Here is a 20134-nt window from a genome sequence, read left to right on the forward strand (position 1 = left end):
AAGAGCAGTTGACAGTTAAAGAGAATTGACAGTTGCAGACGTGTTTTACCTTGATCAAACTGCTTCTGAATATTGTCTTGATCAGTCTTGTTTCCACTCACACGATACAGGCCCTCTGTATTAAGTCCTGGAAGACAAAATAAGAGATATTTAGAGATATTATGAAGTAGAAAAAAACTGCCTACTAGGCTGACCTGCTATCAACATAGTTTGATTTCCACTGGGAAAAGGGTAGGAGTAGTCTAAAGCAGTTTTCCCTCCAGCAGTGATTTCAGATCAGAGAAAAATGTAAATGCAGACACAGCCACATTAAGCATGGCTGAACCATCTTACACACACACACACACACACACACACACACACAAACACACACGTGTGTACGTTGACAGGGAGGAAGGGACAGACACAGTTAAAGCTTGTGGATCCTGAGGCCATGCTTTGAGGAGGCAGCAACAAGCAGCCTAGCGGCTACCCTGATCGGTTTTCCAGTTGTATGGATGTCCTCAGATCACACCAGCTGATCTGAGGACAGCGCTTGGGGAGCATCTAATCAGCTGCATAATAATGCAAGCTCTGTGGGTGTGTGTGTATAAGCAGTAAATGTGCACTCTGTCCGTGCTCGCTGCAATGACAAACTGCAGTGGGTGTGACCTTGCAGCACATACACTGAGCAGCAGCACTGAGGCAGTTCATACTATAGCCGGGCGCTCCCACTCACACACACACACAGCGTGGGCTTATATATTCCTGAGACGCTGTAACATGTCAGAGCAGGTCCTTTCTTACAGCACTCAAGGTGAGACTGATGTGATGACACACTGGGTTCATACTCTATAATACTGTAGCACAGCAGTACAGGTGCAGAGGAACAGGTAGGAGCTGAATTTCTTGCTCACCGGCAGCCAGATAAATGGCAGGTGGCAATCCAGGTGAATCACACACTGCACAGGACTGACTAGGCTCCGTCCCAAAGTCCATATATAGTGCCCCAGAACCCATAGGGCCATTTGGGACACAGCTCTAGCTTAGTTATGACATTAATGTCTTATGGAAAGTATTCATTTCCTTTCCCAATTGGTCCTTGTGCAATTTGTGTGTGAGTCTGGTCGGCGGTGTAAGGCCCCTCCTGACACTGTCAGCAGATTGTAAGCTCACAGGCAGGGCAGGAGCATCAACACAAGCGTGCTACACACACACACACACACACAGAAAACACTGCACAAGAGCAGCACTGAGGACATTTCCATGGCATGATAAGATAGAGATAAGAGCTTCCATTTTATAGAGCGTAACACTGACTCCCACTGATTCCTGACTTATGCTCTGATTTCCTCTAACCACTCGTTCATGTGAAGATAATGTTTCCTGTAACCACCATTAGAAGCCATTTAAAAAGCCACTCAATGTAAGTTAGGATCTATTCTGAGAGGTGACCGAAGGCATGCTAAGACAGCGGTAAGCTAAATACCACAGTCTAATGACTCGCTCTACATCCAGTCCCTTCAGAAAGTATTCACACACCTTGACTTTCCACATTTTGTTATGTTAACTTCTTATGGCTTGGCGGCGTTATTTTCACGTCCGGTTGAAAAGTGTGCCCAAAGTAAACTGCCTGCTACTCAGGCCCAGAAGCTAAGATATGCATAGTATTAGTAGATTTGGATAGAAAACACTCTAACGTTTCTAAAACTGTTTGAATGATGTCTGTGAGTATAACAGAACTCATATGGCAGGCGAAAACCTGAGAAAAATCCAACCAGGAAGTGGGAAATCTGAGGTTTGCAGTATTTCAAGTGATTGCCTATCCAATATACAGTGTAAATTTGGTCCGATTGCACTTCCTAAGGCTTCCACTAGATGTCAACAGTCTTAGGAACGTTGTTTCAGGCTTCTACTGTGAAGGGAGAGAAAATACGAGCTGTTTGAATCGGGTCTGGCAGAAAGCCATTCGTTTAGTCACGCGCCGTAAGCGCGAGATCCGTTCCTTTTCATTTCTAAAGACAAAGAAATTGTCCGGTTGGAATATTATTGAAGATTTATGATAAAAACATCCTAAAGATTGATTCTATACATCGTTTGACATGTTTCTACGAACTGTAATAGAACGTTTTTGACTTTTCGTCTGGACTTAATGCGCGCGCCTTGTGCATTTGGATTACTGGACTAAACACGCAAACAAAAAGGAGGTATTTGGACAAATGATGGACTTTATCGAACAAAATTAACATTTATTGTGGAACTGGGATTCCTGGGAGTGCATTCCGATGAAGATCATCAAAGGTAAGTGAATATTTATAATGCTATTTCTGACTTTTGTTAACTCCACAACATGGCGGGTATCTGAGCGCTGTACTCAGATTATGTGCTTTTGCCATAAAGCTTTTTTGAAATCTGACACAGCGGTTGCATTAAGGAGAAGTATATATTTTAATTCTATGCATAACACTTGTATCTTTCATCAACGTTTATGATGAGTATTCCTGTAAATTGATGTGGCTCTCTGCAAAATCACTGGATGTTTTGGAGGCAAAACATTACTGAACATAACGCGCCAATGTAAACTGAGATTTTTGGATATGAACTTCATCGAACAAAACATACATGTATTGTGTAACATGAAGTCCTATGAGTGCCATCTGATGAAGATCATCAAAGGTTAGTGATTCATTTTATCTCTATTTCTGCTTTTTGTGACTCCTCTCTTTGGCTGGAAAATGGCTGTGTTTTTTGTGACTAGGCACTGACCTAACATAATCGCATGGTATGCTTTCGTCGTAAAGTCTTTTTGAAATCGGACACTGTGGTGGGATTAACAACAAGTTTATCTTTAAAATGGTGTATAACACTTGTATGTTAGAGGAATTTTAATTATGAGATTTCTGTTGTTTGAATTTGGCGCCCTGCACTTTCACTGGCTGTTGTCAAATCGATCCCGTTAATGGATTTTCAGCCGTAAGAAGTTAATGGATTTGTAAAAATGTTTAAAAACATAATTCCACTTTGACATTATGTGTTATTGTGTGTAGGCCAGTGACAGAATATCTAAATGTAATCGATTTTAAATTCAGGCTGTAACGTTAAAATTTAAAAGCTGTAGGTATTCAACCCCTTTGTTATGGCAAGCCTAAATAAGTTCAGGAGTAAAATTGTGCTTAACAAATCACAAAATAAGTTGCATGGATTCACTCTGTGTGCAATAATGGTGTTTAACATGATATACAAATATTCCAAAACATGCAACCTGTTTGCAATAAGGCACTAAAGTAAAACAGCAAAAAAAATGTAACAAAGAAATGTACTTTATTCCTGAATAGAAAGCGTTATGTTTGGGGCAAATCCAACAACACACCCCTGAGTACCACTCTTCATATTTTCAAGCATGGTGGTGGCTGTATCATGTTATGGGCATGCTTGTCATCGACAAGGACTAGGGAGTTTTGTATGATAAAAATAAAACGGAATAGAGCTAAGTCCAGGCAAAATCCTAGAGGAAAACCTGGTTCAGTCTGCTTTCCAATAGACACTGGGAGACAAATTCACCTTTCATAACCTAAAACACAAGGTCAAATATACAATGGAGTTGCTTACCAAGACAACATTGCATGTTCCTGAGGGCTAAGCTACAGTTTTGACTTAAATCTGGTTGAAAATCTATGGCAAGACTTGAAAATGTCTGTCTAGCAATGATAACAACCAACTTGACAGAGCTTGAAGAATTTTGAAAATAATGTGCAAATATTGTACTATGCAGCTGTGCAAAGCTCTTAGAGACTTACCCAGAAAGACACTAATTGCTGTCAAAGGTGATTCTAACATGTATTGACTCAGGGGTGAATACTTATCTAATCAAGAGTTTTTCATTTTTACAAACGTTCACATTTTTCTTCCACTTTGACAGAGTATTTTATGTATATCGTTGACAAAAAAAATTACAATCAATTTTTATCCCACTTTGTAACAACAAAAAATGGAAAAAGTAAAGGGGAGTGAATACTTTCGAGAAGGCACTGTACATAGACACAGGTCTCAGTCATAGAAATAGAATGTAGCCTAATTGTTCTAGTCATTCTATTTCTATGGTCACAGCGCCTGTTAGTTCCACCCCACATCATGGCTTTTCTGACTGTTGCCATGCCATCGTTGAAACAACACTCACAGAAGAGTGTGACCCTGGTTTTAAGGAGAAACGGACCTCAAACTGTGGGACTGGCAAGCAAACAGTCCTGTCGAGCTGATATATGCACACGCCTCATGGTTGTAATTTAGACACCAGTTCATCTGTACCAGGATGCAGCTTTAGTTATTGCGTGTTAGTGTGTTAGTGTGTGTGTATGCCGACGGGTCGAGGCTTTTGACTGGACGTGACCCTTCCTGCTTTATTTAGTCGAATGACTGGGAGGAAGGTTGCAGCCAAAGACAATAAGAACAAAATGAACTCAAATGAGTGAGGGAGGGAAGTGCTACGGGGAAGTGATCCGAATTTAGATGTGTTCTACAAGCCGGATGTTCTATTGTCCTCCTCCCTAAATACTCTAACTCAGCACCACCATCTCCACCAACACTACACTCACTCTGTCTGGGTCTGGAAGTTGGAGCTAGCCTGGACCCAGATCTGTTTGTGCAGTCTTGTCAATGCCAACTCCTATGGAGTTTGCAGGTGCAAGACAGCAGAAATAGATCTGGGACCAGGCTAGTACAGAACATAGGCTCACCCTACAACTACAACTTCAGGAAATACCTGAGGAGACTGATGGCAGCACTGGAATCTTTGCATTTCAAAATCTGATTAAATGGAACCTCCAGCGGTAGATACATTTTTCTGATATCCTTTTGGATGGGTGTGACAGTTAGTTCCTCAGAAGTCATAACCCCATAGAAACTGTGGAACGATCCACTACAGTGTTCAGTTTAACTGCTGGACAGCTGCCAGGATCATTTTATTACCATGGCAACAATAAAATCCAATAACTGAATAAAAACCTCTTCCACCTGGCCTCTGGTTGTCCCATGATGACAGTCCAAAAAGGTCAGCAGTTAGCTAGTTATCAGATTTAACAGTGTTGTTGAACACAAAGATCAAGTTTAGGCTTAGATATGGTAACCTGCAGGCCAGGGATCATCAACTAGATTCAGCCACGTCGCCAATTTTTTTTCTTGAGCGGATGGTCAGGTGGCCAAAACATAATTACAAATAATTTGTAGACTGCAAATTGACCGCAAGAAGCCCTAACATATATGTTTGACTAAAACATTTTAATTCAAACCTTGCTTACATTTGTATATAATCATATATATTATGCATGGGAATACTTTTTGAACAGATTTGCTAAATTAAAATCACTTGGAGCTGATGCTAGTTGGGGAACCCTGCTGTAGGCAGTATTTCCCATAGTTTAATTTCCAGGCTAAATAACATTGAGGACCTCTGGCATCAAAATTGTCAATTGAAACCAAATAGAAGCCAAACTCTTCTAGGCAACAATGGCATGAGAAATATGCCGTGTTAAACCAGTCAGGTGGCAGAGCTGAGAGAGTTGAGAACTTCACCATCATTGCCCATCTTCACAATCCTCCTGACCTAATGCTATCCTACATCAGTATCTACAGTAGGCCATAGATTCCCATCCATATTCCACAAAAATAACAAAATAAACAGTGTTTTATTAAACCCATTGATCATGACAAGGACTAATTCAGTCAGAGAAATAAAAGAAGGAAGCTAATATCGCCAAAATGAACTTGACTGTTGTGGTGGTGAAATGTTCTGGTCGTTTGTAACTAGTACCTACTCTGTCTGAACTGGAGTCTAGGGCGCTATTCCATCTTCAGTGGAGGGAGATTGAGGCTCAGGCCAGTGCTTGCTTACTTCCCAAATGGCACCCTATTCCTTACATAGTGCACGGCTTTTGACAACAGCACAGAATAGTGCACTATGTAGGGAATAGGGTCTCATTTGGGATGCAGTGGTAACAGTAACTAACTACATTGTATTAAGAGACCAGAGCATCCTAGCCAACTCATACATTTCCAGCCTAGTGTATTAATAATTGTCCTTCCTTGCAGCCCTCTGTGCCCATAAATCACCAGCCCCATGCAATGCGGGAGGAAAGGAGATGGGACGGGTTTACTAGTCTGTATCCCAAATAGCCCACCCTATGGGCCGAGGTCAAAAGTAGTGCACTAGAAGGGTCTCCCGAGTGGCGCAGCGGTCTAAGGCACTGCATTGCAGTGCTAGAGGCGTCACTATAGACCCCGGTTCGATCCCAGGCTGTTTTAACCCGGGCGCAACCGGGAGACCTATGAGGCGGCGCACAATTGGCTCAGCGTCGGCCAGGTTAGCGGAGGGTTTGGCCGGCCGGGATGTCCTTGTCCCATCGCGCTCTAGCGACTCCTTGTGACAGGCCGGGCGCATGCACGCTGACTCCGGTCGCCAGCTGTATGGTGTTTTCTCCGACACATTGGTGCGGCTGGCTTCCGGGTTAAGTGAGCAGTGTGTCAAGAAGCATTGTGGCTTGGCAGGGTCATGTTTCAGAAGACGCATTGCGTCGACCTCCACCTCTCCTGAGTCCATACGGGAGTTGCAGCGATGGGACAAGACCGTAACTAACAATTGGATATCACGAAATTGGGGAGAAAAAGGGGTAAAAAAATGAAAACATTTAATAAAGAAAAGGAAATAGGTAGGCATTTGGGAGAAATACATAATACAGTAGGATACCATCGCTAACCATACTGAACAAAAATATAAAAATATGAAAAGTGTACCATGAGCTGAAATAAAAGATTCCAGAAATGTTTCATATGCACAAAAAGCTCATTTCCTCTAAAATGTTGTGCGCAAATTTGTTTACATCCCTGTTAGTGAGCATTTCTTCATTGCCAAAATAATCCATCCACCTGACAGGTGTGGCATATCAACAAGCGGATTAATACACAGGTGCACCTTGTGTTGGGGACAATAAAAGGCCACTCTAAAATTGTCTGTAATAAAGCCCTTTTGTGGGGGGAAACTAATTCTGATTGGCTGGGCCTGGCTTCCAAGTGACTGATTTCCTTCTATGAACTTTAAGCCAGCAGGCCAGGGTTTAAACAATTATACTGTAAACGTTGATGACAAGCTTAGGTAGATACTCTAGACAAGACACATAACTGCTCCTCTCTTCTCTGGGGCTGAGTGAGCACACTGACCCAGGGTTCATCCCAAATGGCACCCTATTCCCTATATAGTGCACTACCTTCATGCAGAGGCATTTGGGCCAGGAGTAAAAGAGTGAAGGATGAGCTCATAGACATCAAGCCCAGTTGGCAGAGCGGAGTCTGTCTGTGTATCGGTCTGTCTGTGGACATAAGGTGCCATCAAGAATGTGTACACCTAGAGCAGACAGTAAGAAGCAGCTCCCCTGGTACTCGAGAAGACCGAGGAGGCACGGCAACTGAGGCCTAACACTGCTACTACACTGACTAGAGGACAGTCATTAACATGAACTCCTTCTCACTCATCCCTCTCTACCTCCCTCCTCCTCTTCCAGTGCTGACTGGATTGTAGCCAGGCTGACTGTATTAACTGCCACACAGCATACCTGTGCAGAACCGGGCTAATTATGAGAGGAAGGAACAGAGACATAGGTATTGGAATCCATAATGACAAGTTTGACAAGCTGATCATGTTACCTAGGGTCACAAGAACACCTCGCGGAGAGAACATTCATTAAGTCTGTCGTTGGCGCATGTGTCGATACAGATAGGATGAAAAAAGGCAGCGATGCTCTCGGATCAGCTTTCTCCATTCAAATCCTACCTTAACATTAGTATTATTCCACAATTCTGACGACCAATCAGCTCCTAGACATACATTTTCCCCTATAGTTGAAGTCAGAAGTTTACATACACCTTAGCCAGATACATTTCAACTCAGTTTTTCACAATTCACGACATTTAATACTAGTAAAAATTCCCTGTCTTAGGTCAGTTGGGATCACCACTTTATTTTAAGAATGTGAAATGTCAGAATAATAGTAGAGAGAATAATTTATTTCATCTTTTATTTCTTTCATCACATTCCCAGTGGGTCAGAAGTTTACATACACTCAATTAGTATTTGGTAGCATTGCCTTTAAATTGTTTAACTTGGGTCAAACGTTTCGGGTAGCCTTCCACAAGCTTCCCACAATAAGTTGGGTGAATTTTGGCCCATTCATCCTGACAGAGCTGGTGTAACTGAGTCAGGTTTGTAGGCCTCCTTGCTTGCACACGCTTTTTAAGTTCCGCCCACATTTTCTATAGGATTGAGGTCAGGGCTTTGTGATGGCAACTCCAATACCTTGACTTTGTTGTCCTTAAGCCATTTTGCCACAACTTTGGAAGTATGCTTGGGGTCATTGTCCATTTGGAACACCCATTTGCGACCAAGCTTTAACTTCCTGACTGATGTCTTGAGATGTTTCTTCAATATATCCACATAATTTTCCTCCCTCATGAAGTCATCTATTTTGTGAAGTGCACCAGTCCCTCCTGCAGCAAAGCACCCCCACAACATGATGCTGCCACCCCCGTGCTTCACGGTTGGGATGGTGTTCTTCGGGCTTGCAAGCCTCCCCTTTTTTCCTCCAAACATAACAATGGTCATTATGGCCAAACAGTTCTATTTTTGTTTCATCAGACCAGAGGACATTTCTCCAAAAAGTACTATCTTTGTCCCCATGTGCAGTTGCGAACCGTAGTCTGGCTTTTTTATGGCGGTTTTGGAGCAGTGGCTTCTTCATTGCTGAGCGGCCTTTCAGGTAATGTCGATATCGGACTCGTTTTACTGTGGATATAGATACTTTTGTACCCGTTTCCTCCAGCATCTGTAGTGCCATGCGGTCGGAGGCCAAGCAGCTGCCATACCAGGCAGTGATGCGACCCGTTAGGATGCTCTAAATGGTGCAGCTGTAGAACCTTTTGAGGATCTGAGGACCCATGCCAAATCTTTTCAGTCTCTTGAGGGGGAATAGGTTTTGTCGTGCCCTCTTCTCGACTGTCTTAGTGTGCTTGGACCATGTTAGTTTGCTGGTGATGTGGACACCAAGGAACTTGAAGCTCTCAACCTGCTATATATAAGGTCCCACAGTTGACAGTGCATGTCCGAACAAAAACCAAGCCATGAGGTCGAAGGAATTGTCCATAGAGCTCCGACACAGAATTGTGTCGAGATACTAACATTGAAGGTCCCCGAGAACACAGTTGCCTCCATCATTCTTAAGTGGAAGAAGTTTGGAACCACCAAGACTCTTTCTAGAGCTGGTCGCCCGGCCAAACTAAGCAATCGGGGTAGAAGGGCCTTGGTCAGGGAGGTGACCAAGAACCTGATGGTCACTCTGACAAAGCTCCAGAGTTCCTCTGTGGAGATGGGAGAACCTTCCAGAAGGACAACCATCTCTGCAGCACGCCACCAATCAGGCCTTTATGGTAGAGTGACCAGACGGAAGCCACTCCTTAGTAAAAGGCACATGACAGCCCGTTTGGAGTTTGCCAAAAGCATCTAAAGGACTCTCAGACCATGACAAACAAGATTCTCTGGTCTGATGAAACCAAGATTGAACTCTTTGGCCTGAACGCCAAGCGTCACGTTTGGAGCAAACCTGGCACCATCCCTACAGTGAAGCATGGTGGTGGAAGCATCATGCTGTGGGGATGTTTTTCAGTGGCAGGGACTGGGAGACTAGTCAGGATCGAGGGAAAGATGAACGGAGCAAAGTACAGAGAGATCCTTGATGAAAACCTGCTCCAGAGCACTCAGGACTTTAGATTGGGGCAAAGGTTCACCTTCCAACAGGACAACGACCCTAAGCACACAGCCAAGACAACGCAAGAGTGCCTTCGGGACAAGTTTCTGAATCTCCTTGAGTGGCCCAGCCAGAGTACGGACATGAACCTGATCAAACATCTCTGGAGAGACATGAAAATAGCTGTGCAGCGAAGCTCCACATCCAACCTGACAAAGCTTGAGAGGGTCTGCAGAGAATGGAAGAAACTCCCCAAATACAGGTGTGCCAAACTTGTAGCGTCATATCCAAGAACACTCGAGACTGTATCGCTTTCAAAGGTGCTAAAACAAAGTACTGAGTAAAGGGTCTGAATACTTATGTATAATGTGATATTTCAGTGTTATAAATTAGCAAAAATGTCTGAAACTGTTTTTGCTTTATCATTATGGGGTAATGTGTGTAGATTAGGGCTAGAGCCATTCCCCCCAGAAATGTCCGGAATTGCAGTTGCCTTGGTGGAAGCGTGGGTTAACATCTCACAGCAAGAACTGGCAAATCTGGTGCAGTCCATGAGGAGGAGATGCTCTGCAGTACTTAATGCTGCTGGTGGCTACACCAGATACTGACTGTTATTTTTTATTTTGACCCCCCCCTTTGTTCAGGGACACATTATTCAATTTCTGTTAGTCACATGTCTGTGGAACTTGTTCAGTTTATGTCTCAGTTGTTGAATCTGGTTATGTTCATACAAATATTTACACATGTTAAGTTTGCTGAAAATAAACACAGTTGACAGTGAGAGGACGTTTCTTTTTTTGCTGAGTTTATAGTTGATATATCTGTGCATGTGACAGTAAATGAGAAAGATGTACATCACTTTCCCTACACCCACCTGCCCCTTTCCCTTTTGTTTCCTCTCGCTCTCGTTCTCTTCTCTCACCAGGGACAGCAGCAGCAGAGCAAAGCTACATTAGTTGCCTTATTGTAAAAGATTAACAGCTGCGAGGCCCATTAAAAATCCTGGCCTGAATATAATGAGATAAATGTGATGGATTATGCCAGCAACAAAAACAGGCTTGTAATAAGAATTCGGTTTAAAGTTTAACTAATAGGAACACAGTGTATATGATAAGGCCGTGCTGATATTCTACTCTTAAAAATGGACTTTTTCAGGCTTTGATGACATCAGCCAAAACTATTGATGGTGATGACACATTGGAACAGCTAGCTACCTACATTCTTTTAATAAAACTTTTTCAATACTTTTCGTTTTTGCTGGCAGCCTAGAAAATGTTTCTGAAAAGTACCAAGTATATGCTCACACACACACACACAGGCTAATCACGCTAGGAGTGTTAGAGAGGCTTAACACAATGATCCGCTCATTCAAACACTTCACTCCAGCAGCCCTGAGAAGTATTAATACCTAAGGTGTAGTAGCTACGCTGGTTAACGCTGTCATACTAACGACGTTGTGATGTGGGGAGGATTACAAGCCAAGCCACTATGCCAGCGCCGATCAACTGCCAGCCTAGAGCCATGAAAACTGTTACATAAACAAGAAGTAATGTCCTATGGTGTGTGTCAGTAGTGCATTACTCAGGGTAATTTGACCCTGGTTACCATACCAACAGTTAAGTGTTGATAAACAGAAAAGAGGAACTCTTCTGAGCTCCTTGCTATGGGGTGGGTAGGGCTGGCTGATGGTTGATGGAACCAGTACAGTGTTTAGGGCCTGTTGGCAGAGAGTGTTCTGTTCAGGCTGTGTTGTGTTGTTCTTCCATTGTGAGGCTGATGTGACATGACTGCCAGCAGAAGAGGAAGGGGAGGGCCACCCCTGGTGCCTGTGGTGGGGACTCACTAGGGAGGGTCGGTGGCACTGGCAGGCAGCTCAGAACAGGGTCATGTTGCGTAGTGAGAAAACGTTTGGAATCGGAGTGAAACAGGACGGCACTACCTAAGCTTTTCCAATAAGAATACAGATTTTTGTTTTGCGTTGCAAACACTGTGTTCTACTGAACAAGACCCAGGCCTGCTGTTATACACAGACCCAAAAACACTGGGGCCTCTTAGGGCCAGCACCAGGCAAGATGAGGTGGAGGAGGAAGAGGTGGAGTAGGAGGTGGAAAAGGAAGAAGAGCAAGAGGCGTAGGATGAAGAAGAGTGCTTAATACCACCCAGCCCAGCCTGCTTGCAGCCACAGCTAGAGAAGAACAGGACCTGATGTGTGTCGAGTCGACAGCTCTGTCATATCCAACTCACTCAAGCTCCCTCTGTGACATCCTCTGGCCCCAGACTGAGGGGAGAGAGCGGAGCAGAGCAAGCTGCCAAAGGGAATAACAGGACTTTGTCTTGTTCAACATGGACCGCTAAGCGTTCGCCCCGTCCGTGGAGACCTTGAAAAAGCAGTCTGCCACATCATCACAGAATTCCCCAGTTGCAGCTGGCCTCCAGCAAGGTGCTTGAGTCACAACGGTCAGGGGAGTGGAGCAGGAAGAGTAGAACACAACAGCAGCACAGCAGAGGTCAGACCCTCAGTTCCAGTATTGCTGTAGAAAGAGAAGAGCGTGTCCCAAAGTCCCATGCATAACTGATTGTTGTTTGTGTGAACTGACGAATCATTCAGTCAGTCTGGAGGGACACAGATCCCCATTGTCATGGGGGGGGGGGTAAGTGATTCATAGTTCATCTGACTGGAGGGGAGAGAGCCAGGCAGGTGGTAGTTAGAGGCACATCACAGGGCAGAGCCATGCCCCAGAGGCTGCTAGCTGGAGCACAGGGCCTGCCATGTCATGCCCAACCCCACAAGGCAAAGTCATGCCCCAGTAGTACACAGCACAGGGCCACAGGGCCTGCAATGACGCCCATCCACCCCGAAACTACTGCTGGAGCTGGATTGAAAAGAGGCTTGACTAATACTGTACATCTGATCATGGCCCTACTACTGCACCTCCACCCAGCTCTGAGCTTTCCCCCTGGGCCTGGCTCACTGAGGCCCTGGCTAAAAGCTCCTGCCTGGATTGACCTTAACAAATCACCTGAACAACAGGCTGTGACTGACCTCAGGGCATTATACACACACACACACAGACGGAGACAGAGAAAGAAAGAGATGGCAACACTTCAATGCAGTATCACAGCTCACCAGAGATGACACTTCAAAAGAACAAGGGAAAGATGATTAATTATGGCCGCTACTGTTACTGTCGCAGTACCACCTTATCCCTCCCTCTCAACTGACACTCAGAAAAAGACTTCAACAAAACAAAGGTAATAAACACATACAAACAAACCTAGATAAGAATAGAAGAGGCCTAATCAAAGTTAGAATACGTCAACAAATATTTTACTTTTTCCTACTCAATATTGACTGTGGTACAGTGAGTATTCTCGAGAGCGAGATCCGTTTCCTCGTCTTGGTTGACATTGACGGCTAGCGCGAGTAATTCAAACTAGCATGGCTGGCGCCTGACAATCATTGGCCCATTGAGGAGCAGAGTAATCCCTGAGACTGAGGAGAATGATAAACAGGACGCCGTGGCTCAGTCGCCACCCCCACCCTCCCAATCTTCAGATCCAGGGGCTAAACATGCACACACACACACACACACTGCTGGGACAGAGCTGACGGATGCTTTTCCACTCAACATAAAGTCACTTTGAATGCTGAAAAAGCTCATGGCTATTGTAACTGCATCCCCACTGAGTTGGTCTGAGTCCTCTCTCTGCTCMCTCTTGCCTGGTATCTGTACAGCAGCGGTGGTCCGATTGGAAAACCAACTAATCTGGACACATACTGAGGGTTGACGGCTTAACATGCAGGCTGATACAAAAGTGTTAAGCAGGTCAGTATTGCAAAATATCATTTGGTCTCAGTTACTTGGGTGTCTAACAAATGTATACTGAAGAAAAATATAAACGCAACATGTAAAGTGTTGGTCCCATGTTTCATGAGCTGAAATAAAACATCCCAGAAATTTTCCATACACACAACAATCTTATTCATTTCAAATTTTGTGCACAAATTTCACCTTTGCCAAGATAATCCATCCACCTGACAGGTGTGGCATATCAAGAATCTGATTAAACAGCACGCTCATTACACAGGTGCACCTTGTTCTGGGGATATTAAAATGTCACTAAAATGTGCAGTTTTGTCACAACACAATGCCACAGATGTCTCAAGTCTTGAGGGAGAATGTAATTGGCCTGCTGACTGCGGGAATGTCCAACAGAGCTGTTGCCAGAGAATGTCATGTTAATTTCTCTACCAAAAGCCGCCTCCAACGTCGTTTTAGAGAATTTAGCAGTACGTCCACCGGCCTTACAACCGCAGACCACGTGTAACCATGCCAGCCCAGGACCTCCACATCAGGCTTCTTCACCTGCGGGATCATTGGAGACCAGCCACCCGGAGAGCTGATGAAACTGTGGGTTTGCACAACCAAAGAATTTCTGCACAAACTGTCAGAAACCGTCTCAGGGAAGCTAATCTGTGTGCTCGTCATCCTCACCAGGGTCTTGACCTGACTGCAGTTCGGCGTCGTAACCGACTTCAGTAGGCAAATGCTCACCTCCGATGGCCACTGGCACATTGGAGAAGTGTGCGCTTCACGGACAAATCAACTGTATAGGACAGATGGCAGAAAGCGTGTATGGTGTTGTGTGGGTGAGCGGTTTCCTGATGTCAACGTTGTGAACAGAGTGGCCCATGGTGGCGGTGGGGTTATGGTATAGGCAGGCATAAACTACAGACAACAAACACAAATGCATTTTATCTATGGCAATTTGAATGCAGAGATACCGTGATGAGATTCTGAGGATAATTGTCGTGCCATTCATCCGCCGGCATCACCTCATGTTTCAGGATGATATTGCACTGCCCCACGTCGCAAGGATCTGTCCACAATTTCTGGAAGCTGAAAATGTCCCAGTTCTTCCAGACATGTCACCCATTGAGCATGTTTGTGATACTCTGGATCGACGTGTACAACAGCTTGTTCCAGTTCCCGCCAATATCCAGCAACTTCGCACAGCCATTGAAAAGGAGTGGAAAAACATTCCACAGGCCACAATCAACAGCCTGATCAACTATGCGAAGGAGATGCATGTCGCGCTGCATGAGGCAAATGGTGGTCACACCAGATACTGACTGGTTTTCTGATCCTTGTTTTTAAGGTATCTGTGACCAACAGATGCATATCTGTATTCCCAGTCATGTGAAATCCATAGATTAGAGCCTAATGAATTTATTTAAATTGACTTGTTTCCTTATATGAACTGTAACTCAGTAAAATCTTTGAAAATGTTGAATGTTGCTTTTATATTTTGTTCAGTGTAGCTACGAGTAAATACTGGTTTGCTCATAGAATACCAATGCATTAATCTCCTTTACTTACTGTATAGCCTACATTTTATGTACACAAATGTCACTCAGAGATGACAGTCATCCCTTATTGTGACCCCCCTCATCCATCTGGTGTGAGTTAACTTGACTGTTGACTTTCTCTGTGATCCAGTGAGACGGCTTTATCTGCCCATGGCTGTTTGTGAACATCACAGGCCTCCATTGCCACTAATGGAAAAAGTGCATCAAGGGAGCAGGCTACTCCTTCCTTACTATTGTGAATCCCTGGGGAAACAAATCCCTCTCTCGTACCAGTACTAGTACCAGTCAAAAGTTTGGACACACCTACTCATTCAATGGTTTTTCTTTATTTTTACCATTTCCCACTCTTTGCCTTGATGACAGCTTTGCACAATCTTGGCATTCTCACAACCAGCTTCACTTTGAATGCTTTTCCAACAGTATTGAAGGAGTTCCCACATATGCTGAGTACTTGTTGGCTGCTTTTCCTTCACTCTGCGGTCCAACTCATCCCAAACCATCTCAACTGGATGGAGGTCAGCTGATTGTCATGGCCAGGTCATCTGATGCAGCAATCCATGACTCTTCTTCTTGGTCAAATAGCTCTTACACAGCCAGGAGGTCATTGTCCTGTTGAAAAACAAATTATAGTGGGACTAAGCGCAAACCAGATGGGATGGCGTATCGCTGCAGAACACTGTGGTAGCCATGCTGGTTAAATGTGCCTTGAAGTCTAAATAAATCAGACGGTGTCACCAGCAAAGCACCACCACACCTCCTCCTCCACGCTTCCCGGTGGGAACCACACATGCAGAGATCATCCGTTCACCTACTCTGCGTCTCACAAAGACACGGCTGCGTCTCACAAAGATACCGCGGTTGGAACCAAAAATCTCCAATTTGTACTCTGATTTCCACTGGTCTAATCTCCACTGCTTGTGTTTCTTGGCCCAAGCAAGTCTCTTCTTCTCATTGGTGTCCTTTAGTAGTGGTTTCTTTGCAGCAATTTGACCATGAAGGCCTGATTCACACAGTCTCCTCTGAACAGTTGATGTTGAGATGTGTCTGTTACTTGAACTCTGTGACGCATTTATCTGGGCTGCAATTTCTGAGGCTGGTAACTCTAATGAACTTATCCTCTGCAGCAGAGGTAACTCTGGGTCTTCCTTTCCTGTGGCGGTCCTCACGAGAGCCAGTTGCATCATAGCGCTTGATGGTTTTTGTGACTGCACTTGAAGAAACTTTCAAAGTTCTTGACATTTTCCGGATTGACTGACCTTCATGTCTTAAAGTTATGATGGACTGTTGTTTCTCTTTGCTTTATGAGCTGTTCTTGCCATATAATGGACTTGGTCTTTTACCAAATAGGGCTATCTTCTGTATACCACCCCTACCTTGTCACAACACAACTGATTGGCCCAAAAGCATTAAGGAAAGACATTTCACAAATTAACAAGGCACACCTGTTAATTGAAATCCATTCCAGGTGACTACCTCATGAAGCTGGTTGAGGAGAATCCAAGAGTGTGCAAATCTGTCATCAAGGCAAAGGGTGGCTACTCAAATATAAAATATATTTTAATTTGTTTAACACTTTTTTGGTTACTACATGATTCCATATGTGTTATTTCATAGTTTTTATGTCTTCAGAATAGTACAAAATTAAGAAAAACCCTGGAATGAGTAGGTGCTTCCAAACTTTTGACTGGAACTGTATATATAACCCAAGATTAGCTACTAGTCAGCAAGCCAGTCTGAACATGCTTCTTTATGCAGCATGTCATTAATTCTTTCATTTTCTTTCCTCCATTTTGTGATGTGGAGAGATGAGAGGGCCCATAGCAACAGGGGAGAGAAAGGGTGAGAGAGAGAGAGGAGAGATGGCGAGAGAAAATGGGCTGCCATGGGTGTCTGTTAATTGAATGTGATTGCTCATTTTGTTTCAGCATTCTTCAGGCTCTTGATGAAACCAGCCACTCTCTTCCTGCACTCTGCAGCACTGTGCTGTTGTATGTTATGTTCAGTGATCCGATGTTAGTCTGCCACCTATTATAACTATTTTCTTAGCACAGGACTTCCAGTCCAGTGGAAACCAAGGTCCCCAGAGCTAAATTCAGGCCCTGTCTGAGTCTCATCACAATTGTCATAAGAAACCAACAGAAACCAAACTATTTTGGCCACAAACTAGGCTACTCGGACCCGTGTGAAATTCACCACCATGTTGGTTTGTTTGAGACCGACTACTAAGCTACTCACTCACTGGGTATTGATTAGTAGGCCTACCAGTCAATGTTTCCATTGAATATGGTGGTCAGCTACAAAGCATGGTAAAGGGAAGTAGGGGGGTACGACGCCCCTGAAAGCAATAGCAGGCAGTTTCCAATGACTACTACTTCAATTAATTCAGACTTTTACTCTACTCCATTGACTTCAAAGCAAACAAAAATAATCCGCTTTTTTACCCAGTTTGGGTTAACATATGCTCTGAGATTACGTTCAACCCCTCAAAATTTATGGAAAAGCACTTTCTTATATCTAGGGAAAAAACGAATGCTGCTTGGCGGGTTCACTAAGCTCAGAGAGGATATCGTTTCCAGTTCCAGACACTACTGTGAACTGCAGATTTACAAATCAGATATCATAACCAATACCCTAGAGGGAGATTTCTGCTGCTGCCTTCAAAATATTGCCCTCTCTCGCATTAGGCTAAGTGCTTAGACAATAATGGCCAATGAGATTTCCAAATGCATCAACATCAAATTCCATTTAATCATTCACCATGCCCAGTCGCTTGCCCTCCCCTCTTATGCCCCCCTTGAAACGCAATTTATTACTGAGGAAAAAGGACAAACCGCGATTGAGTGTGTAAGCAGTTAGCAGTCTTCTTTCCCCAGTCATTGCTTGTAGCTGGTGACTGATACACGTTGCAGAAATTAAGGCGGGTCAAGACCTTTGTTTCATTGCAAAGGGAAACAATATTGCTACAATGCTACGTTTGACTACTAAAGGATTATGAACAAATGTAGCTGGGCATCTCAGTGAATAAGCTTGTTTAAAACCCATGGGCCAAATTAATTAATCACTAGACTAACCCCTAACATTATATGAGATCCAACAATTAAAAGGATCAAGTGAGCTAAGTAAGCGCTTCAGAAGATCTTAAGCAAGGTTAAGTCAATACAAACAGGAGGGGACCCTTACAAGGAACTACACCATAGCTCTAATAAATCCATCCTCTCTTCTTCCTGGAATTCAGTGGTTTGTAATGCAATAACGGCAGTCTTTCCCCTAGGATTTTTTGAAGCAGCGGTGGGTTGATGGCTTTGGTCTTCCTGGGGCATACATTTATACATCTATTAATAGGGTTGGCTACACTTCCAGGATTACAGCTAGCTACACCCGCAATAACATCTGCTAAAATATGTGTATGGTACCAATACAATTTGATTTGATTTAGCTAGCTAGTTACCTTGGCGGTTTCTCGGAGGATCGGATGTTGTAACTTGTCACTGATCTTAAAAGCACGTCTCAGCAGAATTTAAAAAATCTCTCTATATATGTATATATTCGTTTTTTTGTCTATTTTTTTCAGTGGCGACTGATTTAACAGTGGCGGTGTGCCGCTGCTAAATAAATATAGGGGAAACACTGAACAATAACCAAAACCCCAATGATGGTCTGTCATAAAGGTCATGCCAGTCTGTTGGGGGAGAGGACTTATCGTATTATCATAGAACTGAACTCCCAAGAACTGTCAGCTAGTAGTGAAAAGGCAGCAGGAATAAATCCCACATTTTGTTAGCAGCGGTCACAAAAAGTTCAAGTGAATTCCAACCAAATAGCAAAACATACAGTACTTGGGGTTGCCTATGATCAAGAGAGAAATGGAAGGCACGCCCACACACACTACTACAGCGTCATGCTCACACACTCAAATAGTAACAACAACCCAAAACAGAGATGAGGGAGAACTGATAAAAAGTAACCTACCAGTGCGTTCAATGTAGTCCACACACTTCTCAATGAACAAGGGGATTGGCCGGTCCGGGGTGACCAGGTTCTGCAGGGGAACACCAAAGTAGTTGCTGTCCCAGTTCCTCCGTGTGGGTGGGTACAAAGGCTTTGGGGGCTTGGATTTTGGCTGTGAATAACACAAAAACACAAAGTGAAAGAAAACATTACAGCATTGTTTTCAAGAGAGAGAAAAAAGTAAATCCTTTGAATTTCAATTCTTCAAGAGTTGTCATCCTCCACAAGTGTAAAACACCTTGCAAGAAATAATATTTTGTTCTTTGTTTAATGTTCTGTTGCCTGATTATCAAAGGAAGCAAAATGTTCAAACAATGAGAGTATTCTTCATGGCAGTAGTGCTACTGTACTGTCACCGATTCATGATTGTAATATATGAAGTTTGGCTTTTAGCCAAAACATTTTTGTATGATAGATTGCCCTGTTATATGCAGACAAAATAATTTACAAAATTAAGAATGAAGCAAGCTCTTTGAAACGTAATTGTGATGGTTTACCTACTGTATTTCTGTGAAAATATAAAGTTTGGGAGAATATAGTCTAACAGGCCAATCTCTCCCTTATGTCCCAAATGTCACCCTATTCCCTATATATTGCGCAACTTTTGGCCAGAGTCCATAGGGCTCTGGTCAAAGTAGTGCACTAAATTGGGAATAGGGTGCCATTTTGAACATAATCGCTGTCCACTGATTCATGCCTCAGTACACTTCCTCCAAGCCCTGGGAACCCTGCCTGCCTCCAAATGCCTTTAACACCTGGCCAACTGTAGCCAGACCAGACTACAATACAGTGGGATGCCCAGATATTCTTCAACTGCATACATCTCCTCTCACTCCTCAACTATGACAACAGAAGGGGCTATCCACAATATGGCAGTCATATTTAACCGTGATTATCTTGTCACTGCTTGTGTTGTAGCTTGTCTTAACTGCTGAGGAATGGGAGTGCATGTTTGGCCAGGAATATGTGATGTTGCAATATTGAACAGAAA

General features: G+C 43.7%; 1 protein-coding gene across 1 annotated transcript in view; it reads right to left on the bottom strand.

Moving 5' to 3' along the window:
• Positions 1–20134, bottom strand: part of LOC111968515 (rho GTPase-activating protein 5) — a 41284-nt gene that overhangs the window by 15145 nt on the left and 6005 nt on the right. The window contains 2 exon segments of the mRNA XM_023994143.2: positions 50–127; positions 19105–19255. Of these exon segments, the coding sequence (XP_023849911.2) occupies positions 50–127; positions 19105–19255 (229 nt within the window).

This window comes from Salvelinus sp. IW2-2015, linkage group LG9, assembly GCF_002910315.2.
Source record: "Salvelinus sp. IW2-2015 linkage group LG9, ASM291031v2, whole genome shotgun sequence".
Lineage (NCBI taxonomy): Eukaryota > Metazoa > Chordata > Actinopteri > Salmoniformes > Salmonidae > Salvelinus > Salvelinus sp. IW2-2015.